At 49.8% G+C, this 12,974-nt stretch overlaps 1 protein-coding gene across 20 annotated transcripts in view; it reads left to right on the forward strand.

Annotated features, from left to right (window-relative positions):
* The window catches only part of LOC126579088 (protein alan shepard), a 156,271-nt gene that overhangs the window by 93,538 nt on the left and 49,759 nt on the right, over window positions 1–12,974 (forward strand). For all 20 annotated transcript variants that reach the window (XM_050242363.1, XM_050242366.1, XM_050242371.1 and 17 more), the window contains one exon: window positions 10,607–10,840. In XM_050242363.1, coding sequence (XP_050098320.1) covers window positions 10,607–10,840 — 234 coding nt within the window. The remainder of the gene's footprint in view (window positions 1–10,606; window positions 10,841–12,974) is intronic.

A 12,974-nucleotide genomic window follows, 5' to 3' on the forward strand; every position in this document is an offset into this window, starting at 1 on the left:
TCAAAACAACCGGGATTTGCCTGGATTTATGGGGCCATGCTAGCGAGGAGACGAGGCGTTCTGTAGAAGATCAGAACGTTGGCATGGCAGCAGGTGGTAAGGAGCAGCAACAGCAGCAATAAGTTCTCGAAATCGGATGCATCAGTTTGCTTAGCTCTGCTGCAGTGCATTGGTTGCACTTCGGATAGTGGGATTCCGTTTTCGTTTCTGCACACAGCAAACAGAACAAAGACGAAAGTTAGACGAGGAACAAACAAACGGCCACTGGAGAGAGAGAGAGCGCTGCACTGCGTTAAGATAAACGAGAAGCCGCACACTGAGGCGCATCCTTTTTCATATAACTTATGCTTCCGAAGCAGCGCTGCAGCACAATAACCACTTTTGCATAAAACAATATCCATTATGAATTAGTTTAGTGGTACCGCAGTTCAGGCGATGAGATTATTAATGTGCCTTTCATTTTATTATCCGGCTCGTCCAATCTGAACGCACAACACCGTCTTGTGCAACATACCTGAACATACGATTGCATTGCTAATCGGTTTTCCATCCCCTGCTAGATAAGGAACCTCCGGCAGCACATACGCATAAGAATTAGCCCCGGTGGCAATTAAAAGTGAAAAAGTGGCTTCGCCTCGCCTGCGTTTCCATAATGCATTTGGCTCTCGTTAAGCGACAGTGGAACTGCATTACACTGCACTGATGCTGATGCTTGATTGCTGGCTACACCGGCCAGGTGGACTCCCAGTGCGCCAGTGTTTCCGACTATAAGCGAGTTGTGACCGAAACGAGTTTTATGATGCAATTAGAAAAGTTGACATTTTAAATTTAACGGTCGAACGTTTCTCCGATTAGTTTTACTCGAAATTTCCATGCAAATTCTATGCTGCCGGCTGGTGCAGCTGGCGGCGGGGTTTTGGAATTTTGATACATCGAAATTCAATTTAAAACGGAACTCCGGATCGGGGTCCCCCCCCCCCCCCGTCGGTCGGTCGATAAGCGAAAGCGCTGCGTGTGCAGCAGGACAGCATTCTGTATGGCGAACATTTTGGGGATGAGAGTGGTTTGGCTGGCTACTGCTGCGTCACAGACTGTTGCTGGTTGCCGTTGCTGGCCGTTGATAAATCACCAAACGATGAACGTCAGGAAGGGCCAAGCATCGCTGTTGCCCTGGGACACGCACACACAGTTATTCACTTCCGTTGCCACACTTTTCGGCACAAACATGATATTGGCGTCGTTTTTGCTGGATGCGGACCTGCCGTCCATCCTCTGAAACAGGTGTGATGCAATTTTGTGAAGCGTAAAATAACGATGTCGATGGACGATGGACGTGGCTGGTGCTGATGATGTTGCAGATTGTCAACGTTCTCCGGCGGGTGCTGCACGATGCAGGTGCTGCAAAGTTGTGCCCCGGGTGGCGTGTGTTTTGAAAAGCAATTTTCGTATAACATTAAGTGATGGTAACGTTGAAGCAATCTAACGCATGCGGGGAAGGCTTATTATTAAATGTTTATTCATTTGTAATTGAAATATTGGTTTTACTGAATTAGGGGAATTTCAATTAAAATGTTTAAGGAGCAATCACTAAAATAGTTCTAATCGTGCATAAACTTAGCATAGAACACAAAACCGAAGCTAGATTATAATTGAAAACTCGCTAAATTCGCACAAAAATACGTTTATATAAATTATGCTATTAATTAAAGTGAATAAAGGTTCATTTATAGGCGAAAGACCTAAGCCTAAGCTCGCCTGATAAGCTATTTAAAGGCTTCAATGCTCCCCTCTCGCGTGCTAGGTGTTGACAGGCGTATGAGGTGCAGCATTAGCATTTAACGTTCGCACCATGCTAAGCTGAAAGCAATTTTCGGGACCTGGGTGCAATACCGATGAATGAAACCTATTGCCACCGTGGCCACAGCCAACCGACCATCGCCATCGAAGCCCCAACCAAACCACGTAAATCATGACGGTGATTGTGAGCTGGCGTGGCTGGGCGTGGTTTGCAGCCAAACTGCAGCACCAGCTCCCGATGGTCCTGTAACGCGAGATGGAGCCCTGAAAGCTCACAAGTCGCACATGACGCGTCCGCGCGCCCGCGTTCCACATAATATGACACTATCCAACAAGATAATGGAAACTGTCAGCACCATTGTAGCCGGCGGCGTTGATTTAGGAGCCATCTCCCCAAAAGGCAGCGGCTCCCATCCTCTGTAAGCTAATGCCGTAGAGCAGTGGCTCCAGTTACCTGACACCGGTCACCGGAGTTGCGTTCCATCGGGAACAGTTGCTGCTCCTGCTGCTGCTGCTGCTGGTCGGTTACACAGTATGGCGCACTTTTAGCGCACTTTCGACGAAGATCTTCGCCATAGCAGAACATCCTATCACCAGTGGGTTCCGCATTTAAGGACCATGCCATGTTGCAGAGTATGCAGGGCGCAAGGATGGACGGCCAATGGGGTGTGATTCTTGTTGCAGGGGTGATAAATCTGCCGCATACTTTCCGCTGCAAGATGGAAATAGTTTTAGTCCGTCGGCCCGTCGGCATGGCACCGGAAGCAATTGGTTTTGGGTGAAGCGCTCTGGCGCAGATTTAGCTAACATTCCATGGATTCTACGGTGGTTCCTCCCTGATGGTTTGGCGTGTTATGGACCTGGGCTAAGGCTAACGGTTTTCAATTGAAAGCATTCCATTCGATGCACGAAGCTTCACACCTTGAATAGAGAGCAGCAATACATTATCTACCCTGACCTGGTTTTAATAAATTGTTTTAATTAGTTCGATGGAGCAGTCAGCAGTAGGATGAAGAATGGTTTTCAATCAAAAGGGTTATCGGGATTTTAATCTGCACTTCATAAATTGTTCCATATTACAGCTTCCTATGCAGAGTAATTTAATGTGGTGTGATTGCTTTATTTGGTTTTTTGAATACTTCGATATCATCAAGGAAGAATCGTAGACCATTTTTAATGTAGCTTTTATATAACTGTATCTGCTTTTCTTTTTGGTTATCGTTGATTGACTTTATGGAAGTTCATGGATCTATCAGATCTGAGCTATAATTCTTCTTCAGAAGAAGCTGATTGTGAAGTCACCCGATGGATTACTATTGTGGAACCAAGAATAGCCATCGGTTCCAAAACTGCCCCCAGTGCGATCTCCTCAGTAACTCAATATCCAAAACATACCTTTACTGGGATTTGCGTTTGACGCCTCGTGGTTGCCGGAAGGGCCGCTTCGCCCACAGCGTCCCATCGTGACAGCAAATCAAACAACAACGTTCTCAAAATTGGATTGTTTCGCCGATGGCCCACGTGCCATTTCGCGTTGCCTTAACCAGCCCTAACTTGTTGCTGCTGCTTCTCCTTTTTCCCGCTCACTTTGCGGTGATGGAACCATTCCCAGGAGTCGGGTATCCAGTTTCCGAAAGTGGCACCTTCTGACCGAGTCCAAACCATCCATCGACACACCACCCCCGAAAAAGGCTGGCCCCGTTGACGCGCATGTTTAATTAACTCCCCCGAGTGACATTCTCTCGCGAGCGCATCGCATCTTCCGGCCATCAAGTGGCACCCCCCGCGCCCGGTGGCTTTCTCCAAACTCTTGGGCTTTTGGTGGCTTATGGTCAGGGGCTCTCAGTGGAATCAAATGGCCATGGTTGGACCCCATCCTGAGAGGTGATGGCTTCCAATTTCCAACCAACATTTCACGTCCAACCACCATTTGGCCAGCGAGCCGTTTGTGATCAGCAATTATGTCGCTTTTTACAGTGACGCCACTCGACACTTGGCGTATCGTTCCGTGCAAGAGTTATTTTCCTTTTTTCGAGGAAAACCCCTTTTCCCTCTAGCTTATATTTCCGGGGAGGGGTGGACGGGTATCCGAAAATGCCATTAGTATTACATTGATTGCCGGCTGGTGCCGCGCGCACCATCGTTCGCTTTCATCTTTCGCTCGAGCTCGAGCGCCAACCAATCACCAAATGACATACCGGGCCGGCCTGGCCGGCCGGCTGGCCGCGTGGTGGTTATGATTTTATTTGACTTTTTTCCAACTTTTCCTCCAACCCCGGTTAACCATGTGCTTTTGCGCTTTTTGCTTGCCCTAGGATCCCTTTTGATGTGCTTTTGCGGCCCTAGGATCCCTTTTTTGATAGCGATCCAATTATATGCCGGGTTCCACGATGCGTGCAACATACCGCCGGTCATACGCGTCGCGCATTAATTGGACTTCCAAACGAAAATCGCTCCACAAAGCGCCAGGCGCCACCCGATGGTGAATCACCTGAGTGAAAAAACGGGGAGCGTTGGAAAGGGGTGACACTGGTGTTGGCGGGCAGCTGTAAACATTCAATAAAAATTTATATCAAATGAAAGTCATAAAAATTAATTATTATGTCCACGATTAAATGCCTCGGGAGGCGTGAGTTCGCGAGCTCAGCCGCAGCATAAGAACGGGCTCTACCGAGCACCACTTTATCGTGCCCTGTGAATCCATTTGTTCCATTTCGGTGACCAAGCTGACACCAGAGAAGGCACCAGCGAGTTCACTGTCAGTCGCTTTCTCACTCCTGCAACGGCACCACTCGGTGTACCTTCTTAATGATGGCCGTCTTTTGATGGGAAACCCATAGCCGGCGGCGTTGGTGGTGCTTATTTCGTTGGAAAAGCTAATCATAAAACCCCATCTCGCGCCGTCTCTTCTGGTCACCTTTTCACTAAGCTCTTGCTAGGGCTGTTTGGCTGAAAGAGACAGGACCGGAAGATGATAAGAGAAGAGAAGCTGCTGCTGCTGCTTGGCTAATTTGATGCCAGCGTTGATCGCTTGAACCCCTTCTTCTCTGCGTGCTGCCTGCGGGTACAACGGTTCCAGCAGATGGTCGGGAGATTATGGAAGGCCCGATGGAAATAACTCCTCTCTCCAACTTTGCATAACCAGAAGATCCCTGTTTGAAGGTTCGTCAACTTTGGATTGATTAGAACGTTATAACCATCCAGCAGCTGTTGTCCATTCGTAAACTGACCATTATCGAGCGCCGTTATCAGAATGACTGGAATGCAATCCTCAAACACATGCCGAGTCTCGTGATCTTTATCGAGATAATCCCATTACCGGCGCAATGTCAGTGCAATGCGCCACATACGGTGCAACCTGGAATGCTAAGAGCTCTCGTGCGGTTGGCCTTTAGTTGGACCGTGATAATGAACCACGGCATTCGGAAGCATCCTTCCGAGCAGCTACACCGAGCTACATTCCAACTCCGGGGCGCGCATCGAGTTGTTGCTGATCGATTATGCAACGCTCGTCCACTTCGCGTTGCGCGAATTCCGTGGCGGAACCTTGAGTTTTCGCATCGGAAAAGCAGCGGATTGGAATGCTCAAAGGGAAACGCCACTCTCGTCTATCTCCCTTCCTTGCTTCCGTTAGGATTACGGCGAATGGCGCATTCGAAGAGTGGAGATTAAGAAACAAAAACGTGACTTTGTGTAGCGAAGCTTACTGGAGTGCTCACAGGAGAATTCACTTCCCTTCGTTCCTCCATCGATAGAGAGACGGAGAGAGAGCTCAGGACCAGGGGATTAGTGGGATGAAATGGGGCAGCTGCTACCGGAAACCATCCACCTTTGGCTCCCACGATGCAGGGCGCGTTAGGAAGAAAGTTTTTTCAGTAAACCTCACCGGGCGCTCTCTTTCCCCACGCGCCCTAGAAGCTTGTGTACGGCATTGACTGTTGATCTTTGCTTGGCGTTCATTTCGAGCTATCCCGGGTTGGCTTTTAGCTGGCAACACGACGATGGTTCGTTTTTAATTCCTCTCACGATCGCTAAATTGAATCGTCTTGTTTCAGAGACAGATCCTCCCCGGACGGACACGTCCCTTCGGACTTTGCTCCGTGGATTCGAAGCGAGTTTGCGATGAAATGCCTTGCGTCCAGAAGTCGTTGTTCCCATGCTGCGACCATTGGTGCGACACACGGTTTTCCATTTTATTGTTTCACCGGAATCCGTATTCTTATTCGGACACGGCGGACAGACTTCCGTCTAAGCGCTCGGCGAGTCACTTGCACATTCTTGTCATCATCATTCCACGGATGGACTGGGTGAGGATGTGAGAAGTTCCCTCTTGCCAGCGCCACTTCATTCGCTTTTTGTTAAGAAGAAGTAGCACTAATTCCAGTCTGGAATGAGCTCTTTCGAGGTCACCCTTCTTATATCCTTTCCACTCTTGCTCTCTATCTCTCTCTCCATTGTTAAGACAATGTCTGATACCTATCCGTTTGCTGGGAAAGGTAATAATCTCGGGATTAAATTTGTGCTCGCTAAATTTAATTCGAATCGTCGATGAAAAGGACACTCCAGGACCCGAGAACTGCCTCAAAAGCTCCTCTCCCCAGCTCCGTTTCGGGGCCATTATAATTGAACGTTTGTTAGCAGCAAAGTCATCAACTCTCTCTCTCTCTCTTGGAGCCCGCTTGGGGTCTGGGGCTGGTGTGGTCTGGCGACGCCATCTCCTTTCCAACAAAAGAAAGGTCCCGACAAAATCCTTGCAAAACGGCTACGACGCCAAGACAACAAGCGAGCGATTCAGCTCTCAAATCGAGCGAAGGCGAAGTAAATCACGTTCAATTTCCTTTCGCCTTTTATTGATAGCAAATGAACTTTGAGCCGCAGCCTGCCCGCTCTCCCGCCGCGTATTTTCCTCCTTCGATTTGCGATCGATTTTCCGGAAAATCCGTACTTTTTTGCTCGTCACTACCGCCACCACTACCGCCACGTCACTGTAACGCTGTTCTGGCTCTGCTTCTGGGCTTCTGGTATCGGCCAATCGATATGGTGTGCGATTGTTTGATGTGGTTCATGATGATGATGGTGGCCGCGACCGGATCGGACGGTTTGTGAAGTTTGATGCGGTGGTGGTGGTGCTGGTGCGCTGGTCGTGGTTCGCGCGCGCTCTATTGAACACTTTATCAGAGCAAAGTGTGGTCGATGTTATATCAGCACACCCAGAGGGTGGTTTGGAGTGAGTTCGCCAAGGCATCGCTGCTGATTCCATGAGGGCACTCTGGCCTGGCTACTGAAAAGTGCCGACGACCATCGGACGCGGGAGCGCGCGTAGTGGCGCCACATTGTACGCCGATCGGGCTCGTCGGGACCTTTTGTGTGTACACATTGAGTGCTTGTGCTTGATTAATTGTTCAACAGCAGCACCGGCCACGAATGCCGTTTCGCAGATTGTGCCAATTCACGCCTGCGATGCCCGAACTCTTCTTCGTCTTCAACATCGACAGTTGCTGGCCAGCGCTCAAGAGGCGGAACGACGAGTTGAGGGGAATGATTTCAATTAAAAACGCCAACGCTTCATCCGATGGAGGATTGTCGAATGGGAAGAATGTCGATATCTGGTGTGGTGGCCACCGATCCTGAGGAGCCTCACCGGAATGATGACGCGAGTTCGTCCTCACCACGACCGCGAATACCTCGGGCGCGCTTCCACGAGGCGTGTTCTTCGTTTGATGCGCCTTAATGATCCGTGAAAATTCCTGCCAATTACGCCTCGCGCCAGCGTCCGGCACGGTGTCAAACTCCCAATCCTCGACACGAGCAGCGGTTCAATTATCCAATTGGTGTAATCCGCCTTCGGGTGTGGCGTAGTCAGGGAGCAACATCGTCTTTTGATGAAAGTACACAGTGTTCTTACACAATCCAGTGTTTCGCGCGTTATCGGATGTTTTTATCGGGCGGATCCAGCGGTACCAGTTTATGTAGAACAATTCGCCGGGGGTCTGGAATGATTGGAGTGTAAATTGAAGTGCTCGTCCTGTTTGGAATTTCACAAAACGGTGCTTCTTGGTGCGGGAAAACATTCTTGGGATTTTGCAACACGTTTAATGAAATTCGGTTTATGTTTTACGCTACGCTTTAATTTCCAGGAGATTTAATATTTTCGCTCGCGTTAACTTAAATTCTTAAATTCTGTCTTAAATGTCCCTCGATGTTCCAAGTGGATGGAATAAAAAAAATGTAACCCAAACAAATTGTTCGAATAAATGGCATCAATTGCCATATTAGAGCTCAGTTAGAGAAGCTCTTTACAACGGTAAAACTACTGCCACGATACCGAACTTCTTGCACATACTGGGCACGCCAATGCGAGATAGTAACGATAAACATGTCCATCCAACACTCTCTTCGTACCTCGAAGAGAGTTTCCGTTCGCTTTGGCCGAACTTCAAAGTACGGAAAGTTAGACAGTAAGTGCATTAGGAGGAGTGCCCAACCCGCTGGTGGTCGTGCGCCCCCATTCTACCGTCGCGTTGCGCTGGGTAAGCTTCCGTTAGTCACCCAATTACCTCCGCTTCTCCGTCTGGTTCGGTCCGCTAACGATGCACTCTCTGGTGGGTTTCCGTTGTAACTTGTTGTTTAGTGTAAAACTTTGCTATCTTCGAATGAATGCTCTTAGTCTTTGGTCGGTTGGTCCGTTTGGTCGGTAGCAGGATAAGTTTCCTCCCCTTCCAACATGTGCCTAGTCGTGCATTACAAACTCTACTGACGCTGACTGGAGCTGTGAGCTTATTGGAACTGTAGACCACATCGATTCGGGCACGATCTTGAGTGAAGTAATAGCCGCTAACTCGATGAGCCGGTTGCATGTTTCAAAGTCATCCCTAGGGAACGCAGCGCCATGTGTGGTTTATTGTCCCCAGCTCCTGCATGGTTGGAAAGTCAAATAGTCAAATAGCTGGTACTGACAAGCCATCAAATAGTCATCGGTTAAGTAGCTCCTATTGCCCTGCCAATAACCACAATCGTCGCAATGTTTGAGCGATCGTCTCTCTCAGTGTGGTCCAGTTCTTCTCCGTTTCTGTCTCTCCTTTTGTTTGTTCGGTCTGTGGTAAATCTGCATGGACGTGTCAGAGTGACAACAAATAAAGTCCAAGTTCGGAAAAAGTTGGATGGACGAGAACGCGCACAAGAACGACGGACACAATCCCTCCGTAAAAGTATTTCTTAGACAAACTCCTCGTACCCGGCCTCACGGTATGTGTTGTGGTTTCTTATGTGGTTCCCTCCGGTCGGGTAGTGGCCCTTGTGTCCGTGGGACACGATGTGACCCAAAACGTACTTCCAGTGAACTTCGAGATGGCCGCTGGATGGCTATTGCGACACACGGACCGGGTTTCCCCAAAGTTCAATAATGGTAGAGGAACTTCCGCGACAACGACCTCACAATAGTGGTGCATATAACTTCTTGGCTCGAAACTCGGGCCCTTTTTCCGGACCTTTTTTTTCTTTCCCTTCTTTACGCTCAAACCGCACACGGACCGCAGTAGTGCAGCAAGTTCTTGGGGTAACATTATTCATTTACCAAGCGAAACTCCTGCAGCAGGATCGGGCCGCGCACGGTGGCAGTGTCCGTTCCGTACAGTTCCGAGGAATCGGAGCCCCAACGAGACATGTTCACTCTTGTTTTTGGGGGGAGAATACTCCGGAGAGACGTGCTGCTGCTGCGTGTGCTATGCGGGGAGAGATCCTGTGGAGCACGAGAGGCGATGCACGAGGTGGCAATAAATTTACCATTTCTTCTGCTGCTGCTGGTGGTACTCGACCGGAAGTGCTGCGGTCCGCCAGAGCTCGGGCATTAGCGGGTTCTCTCTGGGTGTGTATTTGTGTTCGCGAACAACCACCGAACGAACCGGCGGCGGAGATGAGCTTTTGTGGTCAACTGTTCGCAACAGCGCACTCTCTCTCTCTCTCTCTCTCTCTCTCTCTCTCTCTCTCTCTTTCTCTCTCTCTCTCTCTCTCTTTCATTGGTGGACACAACGCGCCAGTGTGTTAGTGCGGTCGGCAACGCCTAGCATAGCATCGTAAAATAGTTCCCGTCCCGTTTCCGGTCTTTCTCCTTTTTCTTCCCTTTTTTTCTTTTTTGGGTGGTGCTGCTGGATGGCAGGATCCGTAGTCCTTGCGGGAGGAAATTGGCTTTGTTGGATTGCGCGCTGTACGATCATAAATAGCCGCTACGGGGATCCGCCGCCATTACGTGTGTGCTGTCCGTCGGTACGCTTCTGTTCCGAGGAATCCGACCGAAGCGTACTCAGAAGTGGAGAAAAGTGGACGCTTCGCGGTCTGCTGGGTCGACTACTAGCGGTAGCAGTTGTAGTAGTGGCTTACCGATTACTATTGTTTGTTTGCCGGAAGATTTGACTTGCGTCGTTTCCGTTTCTAATGTCTTTACTCACCCAGCCGTGACCCAAGGATAATGCTTGCAAAAAGGCTGCGCTGTTGGCTGCAGAAGATTCTATTCCACTGTCCACTGCTTCACACCAGAAGTTATTATTCTGCCTCGAGGTTTCAAAAATCTCCGGAACTGATTGTCGCTTATCTTGTCATTTATTTAATTGAATTCTTCACTGAACCGTTAACAAATCGAGAGCTGTAGCAGCAGGTCAGAATATCGGTGGACAGAGTGCAGTGGTTACGGTTCACCACAGGAGCCGCTTCTAATTGCATTTCTGTGCCCTCATCCCGATCGATCGATCGATCCCGAACCGAAGCAATTTAGCTTACCTGATCCCTTATCTCTCGTTCTCTCTGTTTTCCGCAGGGAAGCACGACAGCAGCGCCGCGTAGCGCTTACCCTGGGGCACCACCACCAGCACCGGCGACACTAAAGGGTGCCCAGCGACCCGCTATGACTAGTCCAGCCGGCGGTATTCCCGGTGCACCGTACAGAGGCACAGGCTGGACGCAGGGTTACGCCCCGGCTCAGCAAACCTACAGATACACCGCACCGCTCGGGCAGACCTATGCGACCTACACACCACACACTACGACCCAGGTAAGTTAAGCGCCAGTTCCGAATTCCGGTACCAGATTATAGATTCCCCCACCGCCCCGCCTGGGCCACAGACCTAGACCTGGGGAATCGTAATTTACGATCGACCGAGGTTGCCAACTACCGGACCGAAATGTGCTTGGCTAGTTGGCGGAATTAGCGAGCAGCAACGTGTGCTCGAGCATGTGTAATGTTACTCCTGGGACTCCCGGCGAGTCGTATGTTGTTTCCGCTGTCGATTTTTGCCTTTTTTTGTGGCGCTAGTGATTTGGGTCCTCGAGCGGGGTAGAGAGGGTGAAGGGGGAACCTGGAATTACCTTGTAAGCAGAAGCTGGCTCGGTGTTTCTGCGATTAATGAGTTTAATCTTGTTCGTTCGTTGTACACCGTCATCCTCTTGGTCCGTGGTAATTGTAATCGGCCAAGCGAAGGGCGTGTGCGCCATTTGCAATGCGCAGCACACAGAACAGGAGTAACCCGGATCGTCACGCAGGGCAGGGACGATAATGTGCTAGGGAGTAAATTAAATTTGTCTTTCCAGGGTATTGCTTTGACTCTTCTTTAAGAGAGAGAGAGTGCGCACCCGCACTCCGCTTACACGGCTCACTGGTTGACGACGACAAACGAAGAACAATGTCACGTCACTGGCACACTTCTCGCCGCGAAGGCAGCTCGCGCGCGCGAAATTTAGTTTCGCAGTTTTATTGCATTACATTAACTCTATCACCGCGGCATCGTCCGTACCGTGCTCCGGCATGACACGTGTTTCGTGTTTATGATGTACGGCTGAGAAGTGCCTTAGCGAAGTGCCGTGAACGTAGGCGATTGTTTTCACTTTATACTTGGCGCGTCTTCTTCGGGATGTCGCACAAACCACCAGCACGTTGGCTTAACACTTTGGCCTCGTTTGCGACTTTATCCTACCATACGTCACCCCGGGTTCGCTGTAAAGTGAGCAGCTGCCGTCCCGGACATGCCTGAACGGGATAAGCTTACCAAGAATGTCCCTTCGAACTCCTGTGGTGCTTTGGGTCAGCATCGTTCACTGGTGAAAGTTTGCATCGATCATTTCGAATGAAGATGATGATGATGATGATGATGGTGATGATGTTGCACGAAATGGAATTCAATTTCGTCAACCAGGGGTACCGCACCCACCTATCGGTTCATCATGGCTGCAGAGTAAGCGGCTTGCAATGACAGGACCGTCCTCGTCGTCGTCCTCTCGTTGACGTCGTCAAGAGTTTATCGTCTCACGAAATGATCAATAAACTGTATTCCGAAGTCCATGTTCGAATCGGCATCGTGTCAGGCATTGCCGATTACCGGTGCCCAGCACCCAGCACCAGCGCGCTGGTCGAGTACGCCCGGGCTCCCAACCATCATCCACTTCATCTCAGATGGCCAGCATATTTGAACGAATTCAATTCGGAATTCGGTTGTTCGGAGTGCACAAGAGAGAGAGGGAGAGCGAGCGGCAGTGGACCTCGTCTCGGTTTTCGTCAGAATCGGAACCGCGAGGCCAAGAAGCTTTCGTCTATTAGATTTGCAGCTCTTACCAATTCCGTGCGCATCGGGTATGGGAACTCCCTTTCCCTTCCCCCTCCTTCTCTGGCTGGCACACCTCGGTACATTGGTCTGATGAAAAGCGAAATGCGTATCGAGGTTGAGCCGAGAAAGTTTTTTGCCGAAAAATCGAATTTTCTTAGAAATTCGCCTCAACTCCTACACACATACTCGAGCATGCGGACACCCACACGTCCCGCAGCAAATGCTTTTCGTTTTCTTTCGACCAAAAAAAAGCCCAAATCCCCAAGTATCGTCCTCGAAGAGGCTCGACGGGAACCCGGTCTCGTCGGTATAAGCTACCTCCTGCGAAGGAAAAGGCTCAGCTTCGAAGAGACTTCTCTACGGGGTGAGGAAATCAATGCGGAAGGTAAAGCAACTACGGGGTGGTGGTTGGGGTGGTATTTACCTCCTTTTCCTCCTCCCGTATGTGTGTGGGATAAAGTGTGTTCCAGTGGAAGTGGCTCCAACTTGAAAAGTTGTTGGCGTTTTCATGTTTTTGCTGTGCGCAGGATCTTGCTTCCGAGTTGGGTATGTATAGGTGTGTGTTGGGGCTGTCTGATAGCCAATCTG

This window comes from Anopheles aquasalis, chromosome 3, assembly GCF_943734665.1.
Source record: "Anopheles aquasalis chromosome 3, idAnoAquaMG_Q_19, whole genome shotgun sequence".
Lineage (NCBI taxonomy): Eukaryota > Metazoa > Arthropoda > Insecta > Diptera > Culicidae > Anopheles > Anopheles aquasalis.